General features: G+C 37.7%; 1 protein-coding gene across 1 annotated transcript; it reads right to left on the minus strand.

Moving 5' to 3' along the window:
• Nucleotides 1–10,802: 10,802 nt before the first annotated feature.
• LOC18424949 (disease resistance protein RPM1) lies at nt 10,803–17,046 on the minus strand. Its single transcript, XM_020661810.2, is given in 5 exon segments — nt 10,803–11,033; nt 12,511–12,655; nt 14,129–15,658; nt 15,660–16,311; nt 16,313–17,046. Coding segments are annotated over 3 exon segments (2,733 nt in total). The 5' UTR covers nt 16,915–17,046; the 3' UTR covers nt 10,803–11,033; nt 12,511–12,655; nt 14,129–14,179.
• Nucleotides 17,047–27,185: the final 10,139 nt, after the last annotated feature.

Consider the following 27,185-nt stretch of genomic DNA (forward strand, 5'->3'; position numbering starts at 1 on the left):
CTTCGATACTTAAGAGGCACAATTAGTTATGCAATACATTTGGCAAGGGCTCAATTCAAATGCTAGGTTTTGTGGATGCAAATTTTGTCGGTTATCTTGATAAAGGTAGGTCGACTACTGCATTTGTTTTTTGGTTTACAAATGGATTGATAAGTTGGATGTCATGGCTCTAAGACATGGTAGCATTATCAACTATCGAATCCCAATATATGGTGGCAATAGATGCATCAAAAGAAGCTGTGTGGCTTCAAGGATTGACGGGTGAGATGGACATTATGTGCAAGCTCATATAACTATTTTGTGACAATATGAGTTCTATTTACTTGGCCAAAAATCAAGTTCACCACAAGATGTCGAGACACATATTGATTCAATATCACTATATACAGCAAGTTGTTGAAGATGGAAGAATTTGATTGGTCAAGTCAAGACTGAAGATAACTTTGCAGATACACTTACGAAAGTCATCCAAATAGCAAAGTTAGAATGACGGGTAACTTCTCTAGGTTTCAAAAAAGGAAAGAAGTGACGGTTTGGCAAGGCAAGTATGTGATTTTGCATCAAGGTGGACAATATTGGAACGTAATGCAAAGATCACACTCATATAGTATTCTCCCTCTTGTTAAAGGGTATTTTCATCACTAAAAATAAGCTTTTTAGTGGAGGCTCCTAAAATGGTGTTTTTGGAGAGAGAGAAACATGGGTTGAAGAGTGTGAGCTCTTTTGAAAAGAAGAGGGAAGAAGAAAAACATAAAGAGGCTTGGGGGAAAAAATTGGGGGTTTTGCAATAAAACCCTAGCACCATCATTTGGGCTCGTATTGGGATGTTTTTTGTTGGCATTTCTTCGGAGTGACGATCAGTCGAAGAAAGGAGTCGATTGAAAGTATTTTTGTGGTAGGAAATTCATTTTTTGAGTTTTTCTTGATATTATACGAGGTAACTCTATATAACCTCAATTTTGTAAGTTTTTTTTCCACTTGATAGTGAATACATTCTTGCCGTCTTGCCCGTGGACATAACCCATCTTGGGTAAACCATGTAAATGTGTGTCCCTCTCTACTTTTAGTTGTGTTGTGCTTTGATTATTTTTCGTATTACTTGTTTTCTTGTTTATTTATTTTTTCTCAAATATATTGCACTTGTTATTATTCTTGGGCATGCTATTTAAATGTTGAAATCATTGTTGTGGAGTGCTCACCACATCTAATAACGATTTGAGATATCCCGATTTGTTCAAAAGGGATAATTAGGTTATTCCGATTTACAACAAGAAAGAATGAAGGAAGTGAAAAAGAGATAAAAAAGAGTAAATATGGAACAACAAAAGAGGAAAATAAAACATAAATTAAATATGAAACCACAAAAAAAAAATAAATAAATAAAAAAAAATGCATGCGTTACATTTCGGTACTTGCAGCATTCCATGCCTACCACACAAAAGTACGAAAATGACGGACTATATTTGATGGGGTGTGGTTTGTATAGAGCCTAGGCTCTAAACAATCAAATTAGAGCCTACCTTCAAATAGTATCAAGAAATGTGGTTTCAATACTAAAAATCTTTGTGAGAGCCTTAAAATATGTTTTCATCTTTATTTATAAAGTTTAAAGCTTCAAAAATAGTGTAGATCGACAGATCTATGAAAACTTGAAAATTTTGAAAATTGATGGTCAAAAAATGTATTACAAAATACACTATTCCAAATATTGAAATCCATTTTTTTTTCATGTCCATGCATCCGTAATGTTGAGATGATCAATTTGAGGATATTTGAGAATCAAAACAACATCTTTAAGTGAAATTTTTGAGATAGATTCTAATTTGATTGTTTAGAGCCTCGGAAACATTTCCCATATTTGATTGTTAAGAGTACATCATTTTATGGTGATTCGGTAGTGATTTTCCTCTTTTCTAAGACTACATAAGAGATTTATTAAGAGAGAGAAATTTGGAGGAGTTTCTTGCTTGTTTTCTTCTGGCTTGTGTCCAGCAGTCCAATCCCTGATTGGTAAGTAGCGTGTCATTACAGCTTCACAGGCAACATATTATTTACTCTCTTTGATGCATTTTATTAATGTTATTTTATTTCATTTGTGTTCTCATGATGATCAATATTTATGAAGTATAGTAGAATTCCTTTCCAGTTGCACTGCTGAGCACGAATGTAATTTTTTTGGTGAACGAAGAATCCAGTGAACGATGATTGATTCGCTCCTGTTTTAATTGTTAGGAATTCCAATTACTAGCCTTATTGGCAAGTGTATCTGCAATCATATTGGCCTCGGGATAGATGTAGAAAATGGACCACTTCTGGTCTTAGAGGTCATGTTGATAGTTAGATGCTATCCTATGGAGTGTCTATGGAGCTCTACAGCTGCCTTGAATGACATTGACAAGCAGAGATGAATCCCTTTCGATTTGGAGTGGAAAATAGTCGAGTTGAATGGCCAAGTCAATACATCCCTTCAAAGCATAGAATTCTGCATAGTTGTTCGTCGCAATACCAAAAGGTGTGGCAAAAGCAGCAATAAAGGTACCACCTCCATCTTTGATAACAACACCTCCACCTGCTATTCTCGGATTCTGAAAAGAATCCTCGTCAACATTGAGCTTAAAATGTTGAGGTGCGGAAGACAAGCAACTGGAATTAGAGGTTTTAGTTTTTTGTTAGCACCATGAGATATGCAAATTTTCAATTATTGCCTTGTCCGATATATAGAAAGCCCAAGATTTGGCATATGCTAAGTCACGAACGTAGTAAGTGACCGTTCTAAGAAATTGCTCTTTCCTCAAAATCATCATCAGAAAAATTCTGTGTTTGTGCTCCCATATAAACCAAACTGTGGTGAAAACAAGAGATATCAAAATATTAAGAAGCCCATTTGATTTGAATATAAAAGCGATCCAATTTCTCAGCATTATTATAATGGATGTGCCTGGAATGAGACATTTATTCAACCTCCATGCAATCGATTTCTAGAGACCTTGTGAGAAAGTACATTAGAACAACATATGTAAAATATTATCATCATTATTGCTACAGAAGGAAAATACAGAGTCCAATGTGATCCCTCGTTGTTGAAGGAGATATGAGGTAGGAAGTCGTTAATGTAAGGCCTACGAAAAAAACCATGTGGCTCATATTGCTCTGAAAGAAGGCTGAGAAGTTCCTTTTTGCTGAATGAAATCCCAAGGTGCTTTAATTGAGAACAACCATTTGAAGAATGACTACATACTAATCAATCTTTTTGTGGCTGCAACGGGACAGTGAAATCGTCCACCTCTTTCCATATTTGAATTAAATGGCCAGATGTGAGAGTGGGAAGGTTTTAAATATGAGGGGAGCCTTTTAAATAATTTTATAACTTAGATTTAGCGAGTACTCTAAGATCCTTATGAATATTTGCTCCATAAGTCTCCGAAATAGATTTTTCTGATAACCATGGGTCTGCCCAAAAATCCACCAATTGGCCATCTCCAATGATCCATCTGACATTATCCCTTAAGTGAAGTAGCCCATGTTGAATCCCCTTCTACGCATAAGAGCAACTCCTTTTCTTTATACCTCATATAAAAGAAGTTTTGAAATATCCGTGCTTGAAAAAATGAGCCAATAAAGAAGATAGGTTGGACAAAACCCTCAATGCCAACTTCATCATGTCGGCAATGTTGAAATCAACAGTATTTCAAACTTGACCCCCCCTCCCCCCCCCCACTTCAAAAGTAAGATATACAATCTTCCACTTTATGAGATGGAAGCCTTTCTTTTCAGTTGTATCTGCCTATAAAAAATTTCATTGCAACTTTCAACCATATTACATGTATGCTTGGGTAGAATGAAAGTTAGATTGCAGAAGATAGCCGATGAACTTAGCACCGACTTCAACAATTGTAATCTGCCAAAGCAAGAGAGATATATAGCTTGTCATGTCCCTATTTTGCCAAAAACCTTCCCAACCAGACTATGACAATAATTATGCTTTAGATTACTATGAATTAATGGAAGACTCGTATCTCTCACCGGTAAGGAACCTTCACGAAAACCAAGTTCCTTTAAAATCATGTGCTTGTTCCCTTGCGCAACACCAAATAAAAAAAAATTGCTCTCGGTAATATTAAGTTTTTGACCAGTAGTCATTTCTAATTCCAAAAGAATACATTTCATAATAATAGCGGCTTCATTAGAGGTTTCACAAAATATGACAACATCATAAGTCTAAAATAGATGAGAAATCCCATAATCACCACTTGATGGAAAAGTTCAAAGTAGGATACCTTGTACCACTGCATGATCTATCTGTTTGCTTAGAAAATCCATAACTAACAGAAAAAGATAAAGAGATAAATGATCCTCTTGCCTTAATCCTTTTTTCCCCTTTAAAATAACTTTTCGAAGAACGTTACTTAGTAGATTTATTGCATGGTTCGTACACAACCCTATCCTCCGTTACAATTGTCTTTAGAAAATGACCATCCATTTTTGGCTCATCACCGCCTACTACAATGATAATTGGTGATGAAGGGTGTAAAAATGTGGGTCCCACTCTCTCTAAATTACCATCCATGTCATCGGAACCCACTTATTGAAGGGTATTGGCGCTAATAGACTAAAGTTTCCCCATAATCCATTTGATTGCATATTCTCTTCAATTTATGATAATGTATTGGTCTAAGCCAGTGTTTAAAGAGAATTGGCGGGACGGATAGGCAATAAGGCCGAGCGAATCGGCCAATAAAAGGATAAAAAAATAGAGAATAAAATAAAAAACTGAAAATAATAAATAATAAAAGGTGGGTCCAAAACAACATATTTCACTAGAGAACGGCTGGTTCGTAGCAGAAAGAACCGGCCATTCCTAATATATGGTTGGAACTGGACGGGTTCTACCGATTCATGATCTGGATCAGGCAATTCCAATCCAACTCAACATTTTTTAAAACCTACGTTTAAAATATATAATACCATCAACCATGACACATTGCACTTATACATGCAAAAAATGATTCCGAGATATAATAATTTACTCCACGAACTATCACTAATCGCAATAAAGGTTTCTAAAAAAACCTCAATGCTTCTAAACTTTTCATTGTAATGTAAAATATCATCCTGATTACACTAAAAACCTAAATAAATAAATATAATCATTTAAATTATTTATTCTGCCCAAGCTATGAAACCTTTCCAGTTTAAAAGCATTACTTGTCTATCGATTCCATTTATTTCAAATACTTCCAAATGCTGTCCCCAAATCATCTTTGATCGTAGTAGAATTTGTAGGACCACATACATTTGAAACATATTGATAATTATCTTGAATCCTTATTTTAAGGAATTGATTTCTTTTAATTTAGGTTTTCTTTTTATTTGGGTAGAGTCTATTATTTACGGTCTAAGTTCATGAATAAGTCTTTCTTAGATTAGGATGAGGCTTTGAGTCCACATGGATAGAGATAAAGTTCATTTTTGATAAAGTTAGGAAAATTGAGATTGGTTTAATGTACTTGTCTTTGGGGCTTTATTTTCTCTTTATAAAGATGTTTTTCTATAGAGATAAAGCATGTGTGGAAAAAATAGGCCATACGTGGTGCACTTTTGAGTCTGTCATCTCTTATTGAGATATATTGTAGAGAGAGAGAGTGCATAGAGAAAAATAGAGGAAAACTTTTAAGGGTTTTTGTAAAATAAAATTATAGAGAAGAAGGATTTGTAGAAGATTGAGTCTCTAGTTCTCTCAAGTAAGTTGCCTTGTAATTTTCTTTCTTTGATTTAGTGAAAAACATCGATCATTTTCGCCCGTGGATGTAATCACAATTGTGACGATCCACGTAAATCTTGGTTTTTTTTTCTGTTATTTATTTCCTGCTTTATTTTTATTGCGTGTTGCTTGTTTTTTTTTTGTCGATTCTTTTTCTCGTACTTTATTTGCCAAAAATCAACTCATCGGGTTTAGAGCTTCCTCGCACAACAAGTGGTATCAGAGCCAGGTTTGTGGTTGTCGGTATGGCGGTAAAAGTTTCGAATGCAAAATTCGAGGTGGAGAAATTTGATGGAAAAAATAATTTTGAAATTTGGCAAATCAATGTTCGGGGTTTGCTAGTGCAACAAGGTTTACATAAAGCACTGAAAGGAAAGTCGAAGAAACCAGAATCCATGTCTGATGAGGACTGGGAAGACTTAGATATGAGGGCTATGAGTGTTGTTCGGTTGTACTTATTGAGTGAAGTGCTATTTAATATCATCAATGAGGATTGGAAATCAAATATTTGGTCGAAGCTTGAAAGGTTGTATATGACTAAGTCCCTCACAAATCGACTGTTTTTGAAGCAAAAATAGTACACCTTGCGACTGAATGAAGGTACAAATATCCATGAACACTTGAATTATTTTAAAAAAATTATTTGTGAATTATTGCATATTAGTGTTAAAATGGATGATGATGATAAGGCTATAATTTTGTTATCCTCACTCCCTCATTCATACAGGCATCTAGTCACAACGTTGCTTTATGAAAAAGATACCATAGAGATGGAGGATGTGACTTTGACTCTTCCTTCTAATGATTTAAGAAAGAGACATGATAATGCTCAGCCACATGCAGATGGTTTAGTGGCAAGAGGGAGATCTATTGAGAGAAGTGGAAAAAGACATGAAAGACATGGCTGGTCTATATCCATATCCAAATTCAAATCAAGAAAAAGTAATATTTATTGCAATTACTGCAAGAAAAAATGGCATGTTAAGAATGATTGTTGGAAACTCAAAGAGAAAGAAAGACGAGCTTCTGAAGCAGCCAATATAGTTGATGGAAGCTTGATAAGTGGAACAGATAATGTGTTGTCAGTCTCGACAAATTGTAACAATTCTAAAGATTCATGGGTTCTTGATTCAGAATGTTCCTATCATATGTGCCCTCATCGGGATTGGTTCACCACATATAAGAGCATCGATGGCGGATCCGTTTTGATGGGGAATGATGTAGTAGCTTGCAAGACAAATTTGTTGGAGAAGGTGGAGTTCTGAAGATTCTTAAAGATGCTCTAGTTGTGATGAAAGGCAAGAAGATCAGACTGAATTTATATGTGGGGTTGAGAATACTATCACAGATACAGCAACAATTTACGTATCTAATGATGGTGATTCAGATTTGACTCAGTAGTGACATATGCGATTAGGCCACATGGGTGAGAAAGGTTTGGCAGAACTTAGCAAACACAAATTGATCAATGGCGTAAAGTAGTGTAAGTTGGATATTTGTGAGCACTGTGTTTATGGTAAGCAGTGTAGGGTGCAGTTTCGCACATCAGAACATACCACAGAAGGTATTATTGACCATATTCATTCAGATATTTGGGGCCCTACATCGGTTGTCTCAAAAGGTGGATCTCTATATTTTGTTTTCTTCATAGATGATTTCTCTAAGAAGGTGTGGATTTGCACATTGAAGAAAAAAGAAGATGTATTTAACACATTCAAGCAGTGGAAAGCAATAGTCGAAATATAGAATGGAACGAAGATCAAGTGCTTGAGGATGGATAATAGTGGAGAGTACATTTCAGCAGAGTTTGTGAATTTTTACAAGAGCGAAGGAATTGTTCGTCACATCACTACTACGAAGACACTGTAACAGAATGGAGTTGCTGAGCACATGAACATGACACTTCTAGAGAAAGCCTGCAACATGTTGAGTAATGCTGGTTTGACAAAGGATTTTTCGGTCGAGGTGGTCAATACGGTGTGTTACCTCGTCAATAGGTCACCATCTACAACAATAGATTACAAAACACCAGAAGAGGTATGGTCCGATAAACCTGCTGCTTATTCTCATTTACGAATTTTTAGTTGTCCTGCTTATGTTCATGTGCAAGATGATAAGTTGAGTCCAAGATCAAAGAAGTGTATTTTTCTTAGTTATGCATATGGGGTTAAAGGCTATAGAATGTGATGCTTAAATCCTAAATCGCCTAAGTTTATTGTCAATTGTGATGTTAAGTTTGATGAATCTATCATGTTAAAGCACATTTAGAATGGTGTAGAAAAGGAAAATTGCAGCAATAGTGATGCAGTTGAGGTGGAGTTAACAACTCTAAAAAATACTTCAAATTATGTGCCAAAAATTCCATGTGAGAGAGTGGAGGAAGATGTTGAGCATGAGGAGGTCGTTAAATCTACTCCACTTGAGGAATAGCCTCAATTTGGAAAGAGAAAGAGAATAAAAAAGCCAGTTGTGAGGTATGGTTTTGAGGACATTGTAGCTTATGCATTAACTGCTACAAGCCAAGAGACATCCATTTTTAAGGAAGCTACATAGGATAGTGATAGTAGCAGGTGGACTGAAGCTATTGATAAAGAAATGGAATCTCTTCAAAAGAATCGTACTTGGGATCTTGTGAAGTTGCTTAAAGGCAAGATAACCATTGGTTGTAAATGAGTTTATAAGAAGAAAGATGGGTCATCTGAGACTGGTGGTGATTAATTTAAGGCACGTTTGGTTGCAAAAGGCTATGCACAGAAAGAATGTGTTGATTATAATGAGATTTTCTCTTCAGTTGTGAAACATACTTCTGTTAACGTTTTAATAGCTATGACTACATTGTTTGATTTGGAGTTAGAGCAGCTTGATGTCAATATTGCATTCTTTCATGGAGATAGAAAAACATATTTATATGACTCAGTCAGAAGGGTTTGCTGTTAAAGGACAGGAAGACCATGTCTGCAAGTTGAAGAAGTCATTGTATGGCCTAAAGCAGCTCCTAGGCAGTGGTATAAATGTTTTAATACATTCTTGATTGGACACGGGTATGTCAGAAATAAGTATGAGAATTGTGTCTATTTTAAGAAATTTACTGATGGTTTGTTCATCTATTTATTGCTTTTTGTGGATGATATGCTTATTGCAGCAAAGAATTCTTTAGAAATCAGTAAATTCAAAACTCAGCTTGCTAGAGAATTTGAAATGAAAGATTTAGGTTCAGCAAAGAAAATTTTGGGCATGAAGATTCGTAAGGTCGAAAGTTGCGTAAATTGTGGCTATCTCAGAAGGAGTATATCGAGAAGGTTCTCGCTAGATTCGAGATGAAAAATTTAATGCCCGTGGGTACTCCTCTTGTTGTACATTTCAAATTGTCGGTAACATTATCTCAAAGTTCAGATGTTGAAACGGAATACATGTCATTGTTCCCTATACGAGTGCAGTTGGAAGTCTTATGTATGCAATGGTTTGTACTCGTTCAGATACTTCTCTTACCATTAGTGTTGTTAACAAGTAATGGCTAATACAAGAAAGGAGTATTGACATGTGGTAAAATGGATTCTGCGTTACCTAAGGGGTACATCAGATGTGGGTCCAATGTTTGATAGAGATAACAAGTTTGGTGACAAGGTTGCTGGTTATGTTAATACTGACTTTACAGGTGATTTAGACAGTAGGAGATCTACTACAGGTTATGTGTTTACATTTGCAGGAGCTCCAATCAGTTGGAGGTTGATGCAAACCATTATTGCATTGTCTACGACTGAAGCAGAATACACGGCTGTTACTGAGGCAGTGAAAGAAGTCATTTGGCTTAAAGGGCTTGTAAGCGATTTGGGCTTACGACAGGATAAGACTATTATTTGTCAGAGTGCAATACATTTGGCGAAAAACCAGGTATATCATGCAAACCATATTGATGTTCGATACCATTTTATTCGTGAGATCATAACCAAACATGATATATTGTTACTGAAGATTGACACTAAAAAGAATGTTCCAGATATGTTGACAAAGCCGCTTCCATTACAGAAGTTCAAGCTATGTTTGGACTTGCCTAATGTGTTGCCCAAGTGAGCGCCTGTCGAGATGCATTGGAGAAGATGGTCGATGAGAAAATCTTTTAGAATTCAAACAAAGGTGGAGATTTGTTGATATTTATCTTGAATCCCTAATTTTAAGGGATTGAAGGATCTAAGTTTGTAGATAAGTCTTACTTAGATTATAATGAGGCTTTGAGTACACATGGATAGAGATAAAATTCTTTTTTGATAAAGTTCGAAAAGTTGAAATTGATTTGATCCTACTTGTCTTTGGGGCTTTATTCTCTCTATATAAAGATGTTTTTCTAAAGGGAGAAAACATGTGTGGAAAAAGTAGACCATACGAAGTGCACTTTTGGGTTTGTCCTGTCATTGAGATATATTGTAGAGAGAGAAAGTACATAAAGAAAAATAGAGAGAAACTTTTAGGGGTTTTTGTAGAAAGAAAAAATTGTAGAGAAGAAAGCTTTATGAGAGATTGAATCTCTGGTTCTCTCAAGTGAGTTGCCTTGTACTTTTTTTTCTTTGATTTAGTGAAAAACATTGTTTGTCTTCACACGTGGATGTAGTAAAAATTGTGACGAACCACGTAAATATTGGTGTTTTTCTTTTGTTGTTTATTTCCTGCTTTATTTTTGTTGCTTATTTTTTTTGTCGATTATTTTGCATACTTTATTTGCCAAAAATCAACCTATTGGGGTTAGAGCTTCCGCACACAACAAAACATACATTTTGTGTAAGGAAAAAGTTTATATAAGGTGTCACTTTATACCGTACGAGTAAGGTGCACTTAAAAACCCCACTAGATAAGGTTGTTCCCATAATGTAAAACCCTCATATCGATCATCTCAACCTTGATATTCATAGACATGAAAAAAAGGGAATTTCTAGTCTTGAAAATAGTTCAACTTCTGGCATAATATCTGGACCGTTCATTTTTTAGATATTCAAGTATTTATAGATCTGCTTGATCACCACCATTTTTAGAACTTTAAAATTTATAGTTGGAGGCAACAAAACAATAGATTTTCATATCATTGCAAAGCTCTACAGCATTAAAACGGCATTTTCGGCATAGTTTTGGGGTGCACCTTACTTCAATAATATAAAGTTGACACCTTATGCAAACCTCGCCCTTTGCATAAACGGCAAAGACATAGTCGGCCCAACAGGTCGGTCCAACACAGTCGCCGGTCTTGTTGTGCTTTGGGACTTTTCGACACCATGTTTTCTACCTGAAAGGCCAAACCCAAACTTTGTCATGTCTGAATCATAATCGTCGGAGTTAGCTAAGAATTGGATGTTGGGCGATTCCAGTCTTAATACCAAGTGCACCCAAGTGACTAAAGGTAGCAATAGGCCGGGCCAACCATATCCTTGGCCTGGGCTCGGCCAAAAACAAATGAAAAAAAAACAAGAAAAAAAGAAGGCCAGGCTAGGCCAAACTGGCCCTTGGGATGTATGTAGTCTTTACAACCCATAGAATAATCTCGATAAAAAATAATTCAAAAGTAAACTTTCGATGACCAAAGCTGTATATCTTATTTTGAGTTACATGCTAAAAAATATAAAAATAAAAATAAAAATAAAAATCTTTTAATGAGAAAATATGTTCCAAGTTTGGCCACCGAACAACCAAAGGTACTTTATCATTCGTATGTGATAAGTAAATCAAATTATCCAAAGGGCAAGTCTCCCCTCCACGTCATGTGGATAATGAAAGGGTTACCGAGCACCATTACAAGGGTTCCGATTGAAAAGGCCTCATCCATGGCCATGAACTAATTTCGGTTTTTTATTTTTTATTTGAAAATTATCTTTACACGAAATTTGAGATGTAGAAAAGTTTTTCTATAGAACACCAAATAAAAATAATAAATTATATAAAAATTAATCAAAATACCCCTAAATTGTTTTAAAGGTAATCTGGTTAATTGTTTATTCAAAATGAATTATTATTATTATATAACCAAATTTCAAATAAAAATAATTTATAAAAGGTCAAAAGTAAAAGTAAAATTAAAATTAGTTTGTAGCTGTTAATCTGCACCATTGAAGGGTACTTGTATTATATAAGCCCGGATATTGAGCATTTTCTAAGAAAGTTCTTGTGGAGATACCTTAACGAAAGGATTTGAAATAGTAACACCTCTCTTTTAAATTGTTATTTTTAACCACCAAATGGGTAAGGGGCAAGGCGGCCCGACCCGCTTAGACTGGCCCTAAAAAATAGGGCCCAGGCCACAAACTATGGCCCGTATGCCGAGCTTGGGTCAGTGCCTGCACGGTTTGGTTAGGCCCGGCCCTCTTTTTTTTCTTTTTTTTTTTTCTTCATTTGTTTTTGGCCCAGCCCGACCTGGCCCTAACAGAGCCAGGGTTGACCCTATTGGAACGCGGGTCGAGTAAGGGCCATGGCTGGCCCAGGCCATTGGCACACTTAATTTTAATGAAACTTAATAAAAAAGCATTTTTAGTTTTTGCAAAGATTTCTCAACTAAGCCTGTATCTTTTATCCCTTATGAGAACAGGTACCCCACCTCTTTCTCTATGCCCAATGGTCCAAAGCAAACTTGCAACCAAACAACCAAACTAGGAACTGATAGGAAATCAACCAGGTTCGAAGTATACAAATTAATAACCAGGTAGAAAGTGTAGAGGCCTTTAAAAGAGCATAAATTACATAAAACTGATGAACAACATGAAAATGCAAACCTCAGGAATCAATTTTAGCATGTTAAATTTCCAACCCATAGGAGTTGCAGTAAATGCTCTTCAGGTTATGCTCGTACTCCACGACCTCTTACTCTATCACTCCAAACTCCATCTTCTCATATCATCAGAAAGAAAACTGCACACACTGAAAATGTATACCCAAAAGATAATAAGTCCAATATAAGCAAATAATTAGGGTAGACAGAGAGAGAGGGCTCGAGCCTTTTTTATTTTTATGGTATTCCACAGAAGCAAGCAATTTACCATTCACTCTCTAGTAGCAGTGGAAACGGAATCACATTTTACTTATTCTAAATGCTCCCTCTCCTGGAATCAGTTTACTTCTATGTATACTCTCTCTCTCTCTCTCTGCATGTAAACTAATCAGACGGTGCTCTGAATTCATCAAATGAAAGAGAAAACTAACAGTTAGATGCACATCCCACATAGAGAAAAGTGCACTGAAACAAATTAGTTTGTTTTTCCAATAATGTAAAAGAAGGATCACAGGGGATGATTGTTGCCAAAAGATAAACCTTGATCAGCGCTTTACAACCAATCACCGTTTTAAGACTCGGTCAAGTTACTTGGCCTCAGCCTATGGGCGAGGCCGATTACTATGTACATATTATGTATTCCCTGCTATATTCACACTGTATGCCCTGCTATATTCACACGGTGTTGAGTTGGTTTGGCTATTACACATTCCTAAGTAGTGTCATTTTATTAAAAATTATAAAGATATGTAGGCCGAGGCCGATTACTATGTACATATTACGTATGCTCCGCTATATTCACACGGTTCCTGAGTAGTGTCATTTTAAGACATGCCCTCTCGTGCAATGGGACGGATTTGATGACTCAACGTCTTGAAGAAGCCCCATATCTTTTATATATATATATATATATATATATATATATATATATATATATCTTATATCCTTTTGTTATTCTTTTTTTTCAACATGACATGAACTCGACTGAGTTACTTGGATTGGGCCGAATGACTCGCCTCGGTCAAGGTCCGACCACTTTGGCCAATTCAATTTTCTGAACACTGCAACCAATTATCCCAAATTGAACATGAAAGATATAACCATATAAATTGTAGATTGGATCCTCGATTCTTCTTAATCTTGTTCATCTTTTTGACGATGGCCCAGTGTTTTTCCTTTTCAATGATTAAGACAATAAAAAAAGATCCAACAATAGGTCAAACTGGTCACACCCCGGTAGCTGGCTTGCCACTCTGCAGTTTTTCTATTGAAAATATTAAAAAAAAAAGATAAAGAAAACCAAGTTCTAGACTGTGAAAACCAGTAGAAAGTAAGGGAACTTAGACCCAGGTTAGTACACCTCACCACTATACTGTAAGACCTATTTCCTCTGATACAAGATGGTCACCAAAAAAATTAGGTGGATAGAGATGTGTCACTTTTATAAAGTTGGGCAGATTTTTTCTTAGGACTTTGAATTCAATCAGGAGCATAATATTAGCCAGGCAATTTCACATGTGATAGCTAGGGTTGATCTTTTATGCAAAAGGTAAATGTTCTTATTGCATACTTTTCCAAAAGAATTAGTAAGACTAAGATGCTTCATAATCAAAGGACCTTACCTTCAAGCTCAAGTTATGGATGTAATTTTCAGAGAACTCCATTCCACAGAATCACTTCAGATTTGCATAGAACAACCTGTCGAGAACCAGATAATACAATCTTACGCGGGGAACATGCTGGATCTTGTAGTAGTCTTCACCATGATGAGGATGCAAACTTTTTATAAGAGGACTTGACATGTTTCCAATAGAAAAGTTTTTAAGGGAAGTAAGATTTCTCAAACTTTCATCCCACAACTTCAACTTCCAGCAGCCAATGAAAGTAAGATCTTGGAGGACTGGCATGCATCCCCTGTGCATTCCCCCAAACCATTCAAGATTTTCCAAATATAAAAGACAGAGAGTTTTGAGTTTAGGGAATCCTACAATCCCATCACGCCCCATTCTTGCTCCCTTGTATGCCTTATGTAGAACTAGAAACTCAAGGTTATACAATCCCTGCAAGGCTGCAAGTGGGTCTTCAGTTAGTGCTGAAGCCGATAACACTAGCTCAGTGAGGCTCTGAAGGTAGCACAACGCCTTTGGCAACCTCCCCAAAACAACATTTATGCATAGTTTATTGAGAGGCGGTAGTGGAAGAGAGGTAGATTCTGAGTCTATAGAAATGGGATTTTCGGGATCAACTGATGATATATACAGGCATTTTAGGCGTTCCATTAGTTGAAGAGTGCTCCATAACTCCTTCCCATCCTCCATGCTGCCCACTTGGACCTTGAGTTTCACAAGTTGGTTCAACGCTCTTAACTTTTTAATGAAAGTTCCCTCAACCCTTATGTGTTTCAATGTTTGTAGACGTGCTAGTCCCCCTAAATTAACATTGCAGGGCACACAGTTGTCATAGAAGAAAAATTTAACCCAAAATTCCACTTGAGAAACTTTCCTCCGGCTTACAATAAGATGGGTTAAATGCTTAAGACTTGAGATTTCATTGGAAACAGATTCCAAGCCGCCCCCTCTTGCATCCAATGTTTCTAGTCTACGAAGATTTTGCAAAGACTTGGGAAGCTCTCGAATCATATTATTCCTCAACCCTAAGTACCTCAGGTGAATTAGACTTCCTATTTCACTTGGTAACTTTTGACATGAAACACCTCCCAAATCAAGAACTCTCAACAATCTTGCATTTGATAAATTTGATAAAATAGAAGATGTAGAATGAGGGAATTGCTCCATACTGACAGTGAGAAGAGACCTGACGTACAACTTGCGAGTGAGGACCTGGATGTGTGCATGGCACTTGTGCATTGAGAGACGACGGGTCCTATCATTTAATTCTTTGCTTTCACCTGTTAAAATTGCTCCAAAATTTTCTTTTTCAGCAATAGAGAGAGCAAGATTGCGCATCACATCGTGGACTCGGCATGCTCGAATTTTTTGACTGCCACTCAGATATGCCACTTGAATGAGGTTTCTATCAATCAATTCCTTCATGTACACCTCCCCTACCTCCTCCATTGTCATATTAGGGCGTGCTGCAATGAATCCTTCTGCTACCCACAATCTAATCAATACATTTCTTCTAATCTCATAGTTCCCTGGAATTATAACTAAGTGATAAAATTCGCCTTACCCTTTCTAATGATGTATTATTAGCCATCTCCCAATTGAGATTCCTTAGCACTCCCATCCATTCAGCTACTTCCAGTGCCCTCTTAGAAACCATGCCTCCTACGACCATGATAACCAGGGGTAAGCCTTCGCAATTATCTACAATGAGTTTCCCCACTCTTTCCAATTCTCCTGTAACTTTTTTTGAGTCATTTTCCCGAATTGCCTTGGTACAAAACAAAGACCAAGCATCTTCCGCTTTGAGGAGTTGAAGCTCGTAGACATGGTGATCTACTTCTACCAGTGAAGCAAAATTGATCAATCGCGTAGTGAAGACAAGTCTACTTCCATTTTCGTGATCTGGCAAAGAAACTTTCAATCGATTCCAAACATCTTCGCTCCATATGTCATCTACAACTAGGAGAAACCTCTTGTCTTCTAAGTATGCGCGCAGGCACATATGCAACAATCCCTCATCCAACTTGTCCATGGTTGGAGCTACCTCTCTTCTATCATCATAAAATCCTTCCACCATGCCTTTCAACAACCCCACTATCGTGAATAATTGCGATACCGTAACCCAAGAACGACAATTAAAGTGACTCTTAGCCGCATGGCTGTTAAAGACTTTCTTCCGCATGGCTGTTAAAGACTTTCTTGGAAATGGTAGTTTTCCCGATGCCACCCATTCCTGTCACAGAAATCACCTTAAGTTTTGGACCTCCATTCACTAGCAATTCAACTAAATTCTCAATGTCCTTCTGTTTTCCAATTACATCGACCTCATCAATAAAAGGATAGGCAGCTAAAGGATCTCCTCCACTCGAAACTACGGTATCTGAAGATGTCCCTGGTTCTTCTTTCCTTTGAATATCATACTTGTCTCTCCTCCCCTTGATACCAGTAATCCGCTCCTTAATTTCTTGTATCTTAACTCCAACTTTATGTTGAATCACAAGACTCTTGGCAAAGAACTTGCGTTTTCTCGCCTCTAGAATCATGAATTCATCAAGGACATCCTCAGTATCATATACCACTTCTCTTACTTGCTCCACCCAAATTTGGACGAGGGCGTCCTTGCTTTTCCTTCTATCTGCATCCTCTAAGAAAGCGATCATGATTTTAAGCTCATCTCTCAGCCAAATAATGTCCTTGCGCACTCCCGAGATGAGCCGTAATTCTTCTGTCAGCAACCGATCCAGCTTTTGTACGCAGAAAAGCATAGCACCTTCTGCCATCTCTCTCGATCATCTCGATCTCTCTCTAATTCAGAGCTTGTATGCACCTCTGATTTTGCGCAAGGGATAGGGCCGAAACCAAACCCTCATCCGTCACAGCTGCCGTTTCAAGTTTGTGGTCATTTTCTCACCTTGTTTTTTCCCCAGTGTGGAAGTCAAAAAATGGTAACGCGAATTGTTTATAGAATAAAAACAGAGCAAATTACTTACGGAGTCTGTCGGTGAATTACTAGTTCGCGTCATTTGCCCAATGTTACGTGGACCACCGCACTTTATTTATTTATTTTATTTCTTTTTTTGAGAAAATTACGTATCGAATAAGGGGTATCAATTACAAAATGAAAAATGTTGTTTCAAGATTACGGGCTGCACCTGGGATTGTTTTTTTCAACTTATCCCAGTCCGGTAAAGCTAACACCTCGGTTATTTACGTATTTAAACGAAATGTAGTTATCTGGTATTCGAATTATCAGACAACTTATTTTTGCTTTACAAAATTAAAAATCATGTTCGGTGTTCTATATACCGGTCAAGGTTTTGGCTCTTTTTTAACCAAAAAAAAAAACCCAATTCGCTATGCTCTTATGGAAGCCAAAGCCAAAGCCCAATCCAGCACTATTTTCTCTCATTCTCTAGTCAATTCGAAGCACAATCTTCTCAAGCCTCAATCGAATCAAGTATGCTTTAGAAATTTTTTTGTTTTGGAAAAATAAGAGGGTTTTGGCAATAAAATAACCCTAAAATGGGTGAAAAATTTGTTTAGAGTTTTTGGATATTTATATTATTATTTGATTGGGTTTGAAAATGAGATTTGGGTGTTTAGGGTATTGGGGATAAAATAACTCTAAAATTTATAAATGACAGATTAGGATTTTTGGTTCACTTATGAATGTTCATTTTTCTATTTGATTGTGATTGAGAATATGCATTGTTAGGTGTTGTTGAATATTCAATTGAATTGATAATGAATGTTTATTGATTGATAAAAATAAAGAAGGATCGGGAATCCCTTGATTGTAGAGTTGAGTTCCCTTTTGCAAATACATTATATTATCAAATAATGAACTCAATCTTAGGGTTTAATGGATTTTTATTGATTGAATAGAGTAGGATAGCTTCAGTCATTGCATATTATTTTACTTTGTTAATAAAAAAATATTTTATGCTCCTACATGAGTGTAGTGTTGGTCATGGAAAATAAACCCCAATACTGAAGGGTTTTTTGTTCACCCATCTACAAGATTAAGGCTATGCAATCTTGTAGAAAAATCCCTAAATGTAGATTTATAGCATATGATGTACACTTTTTTTTTACGATTATTCTAGATCTATTTTATTTTCATTTTTTATATTTTCTGAATTTGCTAGAGCTTATGAAGTAAGAAAACCATACCAATTATGAGGACCTTATGATATTAATTCTGCTCACCGGATTCATTCATGGCCACTAATGGAGTTAGATTATTGGTTCGCCATGGTAGTTATTTTGAGTGTAACGAGTATGATAGACAAACAATTTATAAAGGTGGTAACTTAAAAGCCATAGTATATAAGGGGGTTGACTCACTACAGCAATTAAAGGTTCATGTTGGGTCCATATTGAGCTTTATGTATGAAGAAAATGAGAACTTAGCTGATTTAATAGATGATGGGGATGTATCATGTATGCATATGGTGGCCTCCAATATAGTCCTATGTGTTGCAAACCAGCCATCGCAACCAAATCCAGTGGAGCATCAACCCTTTGTTTATGCATCTGCTCCATCAATAAGAGATAGATATGTGTGACTAAAGATCTTCAATATTTATATTTTAATGAATTCGAATTATATTTGAACTACATATGGATGGATACCTACTAAATGCCAGAAATGTTTTCTCACAGCTGCCCTTCTGTAAAAGGGAATGTCCCTACATCTAGTAATACAACTGCAGTGCAGGGGTCTGAACCCGAGGGCCAGCTTGTGATGGAATATGATGTAGATGACACGATACCTTTAGAGCCCCCATTCATATCAACACGTCCACGGGTTGACCTGATTGTGGGACATGATTTCGAGACTGTTGTGGATTTACATAATCACTTATTTGATTACGCTATTGTTTATGATGCAAAATCGAATAGAGCTTCAGAGGAAGATCCCTCAGATCTGAACACCACAAACTGATTTTTTTAAAAAAATATAGAGATGGTGGGGACAATTGAATTCTGATCTGAGGCTAGATCTACTCAGAAATGAGCAGATCTGCTCTCAGATCAGTGGCAGAGCCAGCATTGATTCAAAATACAAAATACTATATAAAAAGCAATAAAAACTTACTATTTCTAATTAAAATGAGTAAAACAAACAAGGACAAGCATAAAGAGTAGAAAAGTACCAAACCGGGCCAGATGGCTTGGGACTCCAAAGGTTTTGGGGCCTTGCCTGTATCAGAACAGGTTGGATATATGTTGTTCGTCATCTTTTATCTCTCTTTAGGTTTTGACCAAGCCTTGATTTGGTTGAATGGCTTTATTGATCTAAGGATGGCTGAAAACTAGGGTTTTCCTAGGTCTAGGGTTTCAACCGGGGTCTCTCAAGAGTCTTTGCAGAGTCATTAAAAGGGTTTCAAATTCTCCACTAAGAGTTTCAAAATCTCAACCAGGGTCTAATCAGGGTTTCAAATTCTCAGCCTAGAGTTTCAAAATCTCAACCAGGGTCTAATCAAGGTTTCAAATCCATGAAATCACCCTTTTATAGATTGAAAACCATCTCGGAAGGGCAACATGCCATAACCAGCAGATCTTCTAGCCAGGACTGCCGTTTTGGTGGTCAAGACTTGGGGTCGCCCAGCCTAAAATGGTCAAGGTTCATTGAACCTGGCCAAAAAAGGCTTAGGAAGGTTTGGCATACGGAAACTACCATTTTGGAGCAGTCAGAGCTGGGCGGAACTAGGAGTGTCGCCCAAGCCAAATCTGCTCAAAACTTGCAGATTCTGATGCAGGGCAGGATTTGGGGCTGTCAAGATGATGTCTGCCTAAAATCGACTGATTTGGGTCATTCTGGGCTAGGAGACACTAGGAGCGTTGCCCATACCAGATCTACTCAAAACAACAGATTTTAGTTCAGGACTAAACTTGGAGCTGTCAGGATGCTGCTTGCCAAAAATTGACTGATTTGGGTTAGTCTGGGTTGGGCGACACTAGGAGCGTTGCCTAGACTAGATCTACTCAAAATGGCAGATTCCAGTTTAGGACTGATCTTGGAGCTGTCAGGATGCTGCCTGCCAAAAATCAGTGAATTTGGGTTAGTCTAGGCTGGTGAGCGACACTAGGTGTGTCGTCCACACTAAACCTACCCAAAATCATAAATTTTTTGCTCAGGTCTGATCTACATGCTATTGTGTTACTGCTGGCAAAAATTTGGGTCAAAACAAGTTATTTTGATTTTTTTAATGATTTTTTTACTAAAATAGGGCATGCTGCATGATTTTGGATCACAAGGTAGGCAGTATGGACTACGGTGGTCTATGATATAGGGATTTGCTAGGATAGTGTGATCCTAATGGTTCAGGAAAACCACAAAATTTGTCAGTTTTAAAATGGGGTGTCTATAACAATATATCATAATTTTGTGATAAAGTATTGCAGAAATGGCCAAGAAAAAGTGTATGCATAGTGTACAGGAACACTAGATTGCAATTGACCTGTGCGGTGCTCTAAAGTTGGACAATCAAAATTCTTCAGGGTGAGAGAATTTATAATGCGCACACATGCAGAGGACCAATGGGCAGGGCACATCAGTCATTGACAAGAAGCCAATGGGTTGTAAAAAGGAATAAACCTCGACTAAACGACCAGATGATGCTCAGACCTAAAGATATTGCAAATGACACTCAGCCGGATTATAGGGTCCAATTATCATGCATGCAAGCTTGGCGTGACAAAGAAGATGCAAGGGCAATGATCCTAGGCTCAAAAGTGCAATCATATATCGAACTACCTCTATATCTTGAGAAACTGGATGTCACTAACCTTGGAACTAAATCAGTCATACAAACTGACGAGGATAGGAGATTTGTGCATCTATTTCTTAGCTTTCGTTCATGCCATAATGTATTTCTGCATGGTTGTAGGCCCCTGTTAGGGTTAAATGGGATGTTATTAAAGGGAACATATATGGGGATTGTATTGGCTGTACTAGCCGTAGATGCTAATGGTGGCACATTTCCTATTGCGATTGCAATGGTAGAGAATGAGCATACTGAAAGTTGAATATGGTTCTTAGAGAGATTGAATTGGGCGTTTCTTCAGGAAGTAAGAACTTACTATATCTAACAATTCTTTGTGACCATTAGAAGGGTTTGCAAACTGCAATTAGGACTGTATTCCCATGATCGTATCCAGGTCATTGCGTGCACCATCTTATAGACAATTTTAAGAGAAAATAGAAGAGCAAAGTACTCCTAAAGAAGTGGTGAAACACCGCACGCACATTATTTACTGAAGGTTTAGAGGAAGAGATGTTGAAAATTAAAGAGATAGATGAAGCGCTCACATTTGGATAGTGACTCAAGGTAAAGAATACTGGGCGAATGCTTATATCAAGGGCAAGAGGTATGATCATCTTACATCCAACATACCTGAGTCATTTAACAGTTGGATTTTAGAGGAACATGAGATGCCTCTCATCCTTTTGTGTGAAAACTTAAGAATAAAGTTAGTGAAAAGATGGGCTGAATATCGGCAGTAAGGTGAACAATGGGAGGATGTTCTTGTGCATATAGTACAAGAAGTTCTTCATGAACATATTGCGAAGTCAAGCTTTGAGCATCATGTTATATCAGTCGTACACAGAAAATATGAGATCCATGAGGAGATGGCCCATGCTATAGATCTTGATGCTCGAACTTGTACTTGTAGAGTATAGAGGAATAGTAGGTTGCCGTGTACTAATGAAACTGCAGCTATGGATCATTGTCACCTCCATCCAATCCACTTTTACGAGACGTTGGTTGGGCCTCGATCTCATTGGGTCCGAAGACCGTGTGCAAAGACTCGGATGTGGGGTCTGGCCCGAGATCACTCTCTCAAAAATCACAATGCATGTGGTTCGCTTGCAGGTAGGTACCAACTAATGAGAGAGAATTATATGGTGTAAGATGGGTCCTACCTTGGATGGGTGACTTGTAGAGAGAGTAATTGGGGGGAAATGACAAGGATGGCGAAAGGAAGATGAACGATTATTCATTAATTTGACAGCCTTTCAGGGCCATCTTAATAAACAAAATAGAATATTTCACAAAAGAGGTAAAGGGAGAGATGGTGTTGAGGTGTGTGAACAATGCAAGGATAAATAAGGGAGAGGGTAAGAAGTATCAAAAGAGAGAGAGAGAGAGAGAGAAGACGAGAGAGGGGAAGAGTGAGGCCAAGAAAAAGAGAGAGAGAGAAGACGAGAGAGGGGAAGAGTGAGGCCAAGAAAAAGAGAGAGAGAGAAGACGAGAGAGGGGAAGAGTGAGGCCATGAAAGAGAGAGAGCGACAGAGAGTAAGGAGATTGAGATTGAGAGAGAGATCAAATATAAGTGAGAGAGAGAGAGAGAGCAAGAGAGAAAAAGGAAAAGGAAGAGACCAAAAGAAAAAGAGACAAATGAGAGAGAGGAAGAAAGAGAGAGAGAAAGTGAGGGGACTGGGGGCTTAGCCCATAATCCGAACAAGAGAGAGAGAAAAGAGAGAGAGAGAGGGAGAGAGAAGAATGTGAGGGGATCGGGGGCTTAGCCCCCCATCCGAGACCAAGTGAAGGAAAGAGACAGAGAAGAAGAGAAAGGGAGAGTGAAAGAAAGGGAAAGAGAGAGAGAAAAAGAAGAGAAAGAGAAAAAGAGAAAAAGAGAGTTAAAGAGAGAGAGAGAATGAAAGAAAGGGAAAAAGAAGAAGAGAAAGAGAGTGAAAATGAAGGCTTAGCCCCCAGTCTGAGATCGACAGAGGGAAAGAGAGAGAGAAGAGAAAGAGACAAAAGAGAGAGAGAAGAAGAAGAGAAAGAGAGAGTGAAAGAGAGAAAGAAAACAAGAAAAGAAAAAAAAAAGAGAGTAAAAGAGAGAGAGAAAGTGATGGGATTGGGGGCTTAGCCTCCGGTCCGAACAAAAGAGGGAGAAGAGAGAGAGAGAGGGAGAGAGCGAGAGAGGAATGTGAGGGCACCAGGGGCTTAGCCCCCTGTTCGAAACCAAGAGAGGGAAAGAGAGAGAGAAGAAGAGAAAGAGAGTGAAAGAGAGGGAAAGAAAAAGAGAAAAAGAGAACAGAAAGAGAGAAAAGAGAGAAGCGGGTCGGCGGTTAACAGTGTGGGGAGATAGAGAGAGTGAAGGAGAGAGAGAAGAAGAAGAGAGAAAGAGAGGCATGACCCGATTGGGCGTGGGGAGAGAGGGAGAGAGAGAGTGTGAGAGCGAGGAGAAAGAGAGGCGGGCTCGATTGGGCGTGGCTAGAGAGGGAGTTAAGAAAAGAAGAATAATAAAAGGAAAGATGGAGAGGCGGGCCGACGGCTGGTTGGATGTGCAGAGAGAGAGAGAGAGTGAAGGAAAGCGAGAAGAAGAAGAGAGAAAGAGGCGAGTCGTCTACCTGGTTGGGCGTGGGGAGAGAGAGAGAGGGAGTGAAAGAGAGGGGGAGGCGAAGAGAGAGAAGAAAGAGAAAGAAGGGAGAGGGGGAAGAGGGAGAAGGAGAGAGAGATAAAGAGAGAGGAAAGGAAGATAGAGAAAGAGGGAGAAGGAGAGAGAGAAAGAGAGAGGAAAGAAAGATAGAGAAAGAGGGAGAAAAGAGATGATCGGGAAGAGAGAGAGCGAGAGAGAGGAGAGAGAAGGGAAGGAGAGAGAAAGAGAGGGAAAAAAGAGGGAAAGAGAGAAAGGGAGAGGAAGAGAGAAAAAGAGAGGAGGGGTTACTTAGTTTGGTCCTTGAACCAGACGGGGGTCTAGGTTGGGAGTGGAGAGTTCCAAGTAGGAGGTGAGGGGTTCTTGGTGGGGATTGAAAAGTTCTTTGGGTAGTGGCTTGTGGGAAAAAGTCTCTCTCTCATCTCTTTGGGGAAAGGGGTAGAGACAAAAAATATTACAAACCAAGGGAAACTCAAGCCAATCTCATTATTTGAGCTTATCGACTTATGTTCGCATTCCCCCTTCTGAACATAGTTACAAACGATTATATAGCATCACTTTGAAACAAGGGTGGATACCCAAAACTAACCTAAATTGGTGAATATTATATTTTTCATGATTAAAATTAAATCCTATTTTTGGGGTAAAATAACCATTTTGTCCCTACCCACAATCTTAGAAATGACAAGATGGTCCCCAAAAAGTGGCCATGGGCTATGGTGATGATTCATGACTCATTTCGAGTCATTCCGGCAATCTTTCGATGAAAATAATGCTATAAAAGTGATGGTCTCGGCAAGGCGATCGTTTTGGCATATCACTTGATCCTTGAATCGAAGTTTTGAACTCTTGATAAAATCCAGCAAAAGATGAGACTTGCATTCTTAGATCTCAGATATTGTCCATTTCTTGACTTTTTGTTCGATCTTTCTATCATAGAATGATGGAGAAACCTCCATGATCGTTTTGTGACAAGAATGACATGATTTGATGAGCGGATCATCACTTTTCGAATTGGGGAAGTTGCCGGAATATAGATTCTAATCGCCGGAAAGTACCTCTTTTTTCAACCTCAAAATATAGCCTTTATGATCATTTATCATATATGATGTTAACCTTGGATCGGAGCCCTCGATGTCGCGGTCGTAACAGACTCATTTTCAAATCGATCCGAGATCGAGGCTTCATGATATGACAGTTTGATTGAAGGGGTCTCCTTCTTACAAAAATCTGCAACACATGAGTTTTTTTGAGCAACTTCTCTCTAAGATTTCTTCCATCTCTGACAGTGTCATGGGCCGTGCCATATGTCAAAATGTGCGCATCGATGAGACGAAGAACCTCTTGAAATTTGGGCTCGATCTGACTTAAAATGGAGAAGTTATGACATTTTGAAGGTGATCTCAAAATCATAAGACAATTTGCATAAGTGGAAACTAGTTCACCAACGGTGCACCAGAATAGTGCATAACCTGTCTTTTCTGGGTACGTTAGCCACATTATGGTCTAGAAGGGTTTGAATGAGCTGAAATTTGATATCTAGATGGGTTTTCAAACATTTTGAATCCAACAGAAGTGATATGGTGCTCATCTGGTGATATGGTTATAGTTATAAGGTGTTTTTTCAGCATATTTGGAGCCGAATTTGAAAACTGGTTTTGCGTCTGATCCACCTTAACTTTGTTGAATCGCGACAAAATTTGGCTGGTGTTTTTAGGGAGTCAAGTGCTACCCCCACATATGTTCTGGGATTGATTCAACGCCTTTCAAAAATTCACTCCAGATCAGGGTTTATTTGAATAGTGCTTCCAAAGTCCATTCGCAATTTGGTACCCGCATGCCTAGGTTGCAATTAGCTTCCTCCTTATTCGCATCGGGGATAAAAGTGTCAAAAAATACCCTATAAAAACCATATTTCAGAGTTCAAGCATACATGACCACCTATGCAACTGATTCCATCATGTACCAGACTCAGTGCGCATGACTGGAACTTTTAATAGAACTGTATATCCCCCAAATACCAAGCGACACCCATGAAGGCCAAAGAAGCGGTGTAGGCGGACAGAAGTAAAATCTACCAAGGGTTATGCCTGTAAACGTTGTGATGAAGTAGGCCACAACAGGAAGAGCTGTTGAGAACCAATCAGTACTCTGCTGCCTTTGACATCTGGCGGAGCAAGTGCCTTAGGATCATTTTTTTAACCTTCGCTGCCCTAGTGGGCATTGCTTCTCAATTTTTTGACTATTTAAAGAACTTTTGTATTTGGATGTAATTATCTATGGTAATTGTATTTGGATGTAAATTTTGATGGTGTTTTTATGATTGTAAACTTTGTATTTGGATGTAAATTTGATGGTGTTCATATTTCGATGTAAATTTTGATGTAACTATTTGTAGGTTATTTGGATGTTAATTTTGAACTTGGGGAAGCAGGTATTTGGATGTTAATTTTGTTTCTAGGTTATTTGGATGTTAATTTTGTTTGCAGGTTATTTCGATGTTAATGTTGTTGTGAGTGAACGGGATTGATGTAACTGTTTGTAGGTTAGAACAGGGGTTATATTGAGTGAATAATCTTTGAGTGATGAGTCAGAACAGGGGTTTAAAAATATCTTAAACTTGAAAAATTGTAATCTATAAAGGTCCAATTATAATTGAGGGTAAAGTTAAACAAATTACAATGTATTTGTTCATATGTTTGGGGAATGTAACATGGAAGCTGATGCTTTTGTATTAGTATATGGGGTTTATGCAACAAAGATGATAGTTTTGTAATAGTATAGGGGCTTTGAAATGAAAATTTGGCGACTGTTTCTCAAAAAAAAAAAAAAAAAAAAACTCCAAAACGCTGTCTGGTATTTGACATACCAGAAAGTTTTTTATTGCAATTTGTCTTGTTCTTGTCTGGTATGTCAAATACCGGACAACGTTCTGTTCAAATTTTTCCCTATGACTATCCGGTATGTCAAATGCTGGACAATGTTATGTTCTTCATTTTTGTTATTTCTGTTTATTTTAGTTTGGTATTTGACATATCGGACAACCTTCTGTTGAAATTTTCTTTGTGGCTATCCGATATGTAAAATACCGGACAATATTCTATTGCAATTTTTGCCATGTTCCTGTCTAGTATGTCAAATACTAGACATCTTTTTGTTCATTTTTACCATTCATTTATGTTCATATTTTCTAGTTTAAAATTTTCAATTCACTCGCTAACTTGCATGCACAAGTTGCAATCCCTTTCACATAGAAATCAAGATCCAAACTTTAGACTTCGAAATCAAAACCCATCAATTCAAATGAGGACCCAAATTTACTGAAATCCCCCAGCCCACTCTGAGAGTGAAGCTCAAATCCCATTCACATTGAAATCAAGACCCACATTTCAGACTTTGAAATCGAAACCCGTCAATTCGAATCAAGACCCTGAAATCCCCCAGCCCACTCTGATAGTGAAGCTCAAATACTGCTGCATAATTTCAGACTCTCAAACAAAACAAAGCAATCAAAAAGAAAAAAAAACAAAACCCTTATTTCAAATAGATTCTCCCCCTCTCCATTAAATACAATCAAACTTCAAACCAAGCAATACAAACACCACACATCAATGTCAATCCCAATCCAAAATCACCATCACTACTAAAAAAAAAAAAG

Source organism: Amborella trichopoda, chromosome 10 (assembly GCF_054954075.1).
Source record: "Amborella trichopoda isolate Santa Cruz 75 chromosome 10, AtrichopodaSantaCruz75HAP2 v2.0, whole genome shotgun sequence".
Classification (NCBI taxonomy): Eukaryota; Viridiplantae; Streptophyta; class Magnoliopsida; order Amborellales; family Amborellaceae; genus Amborella; species Amborella trichopoda.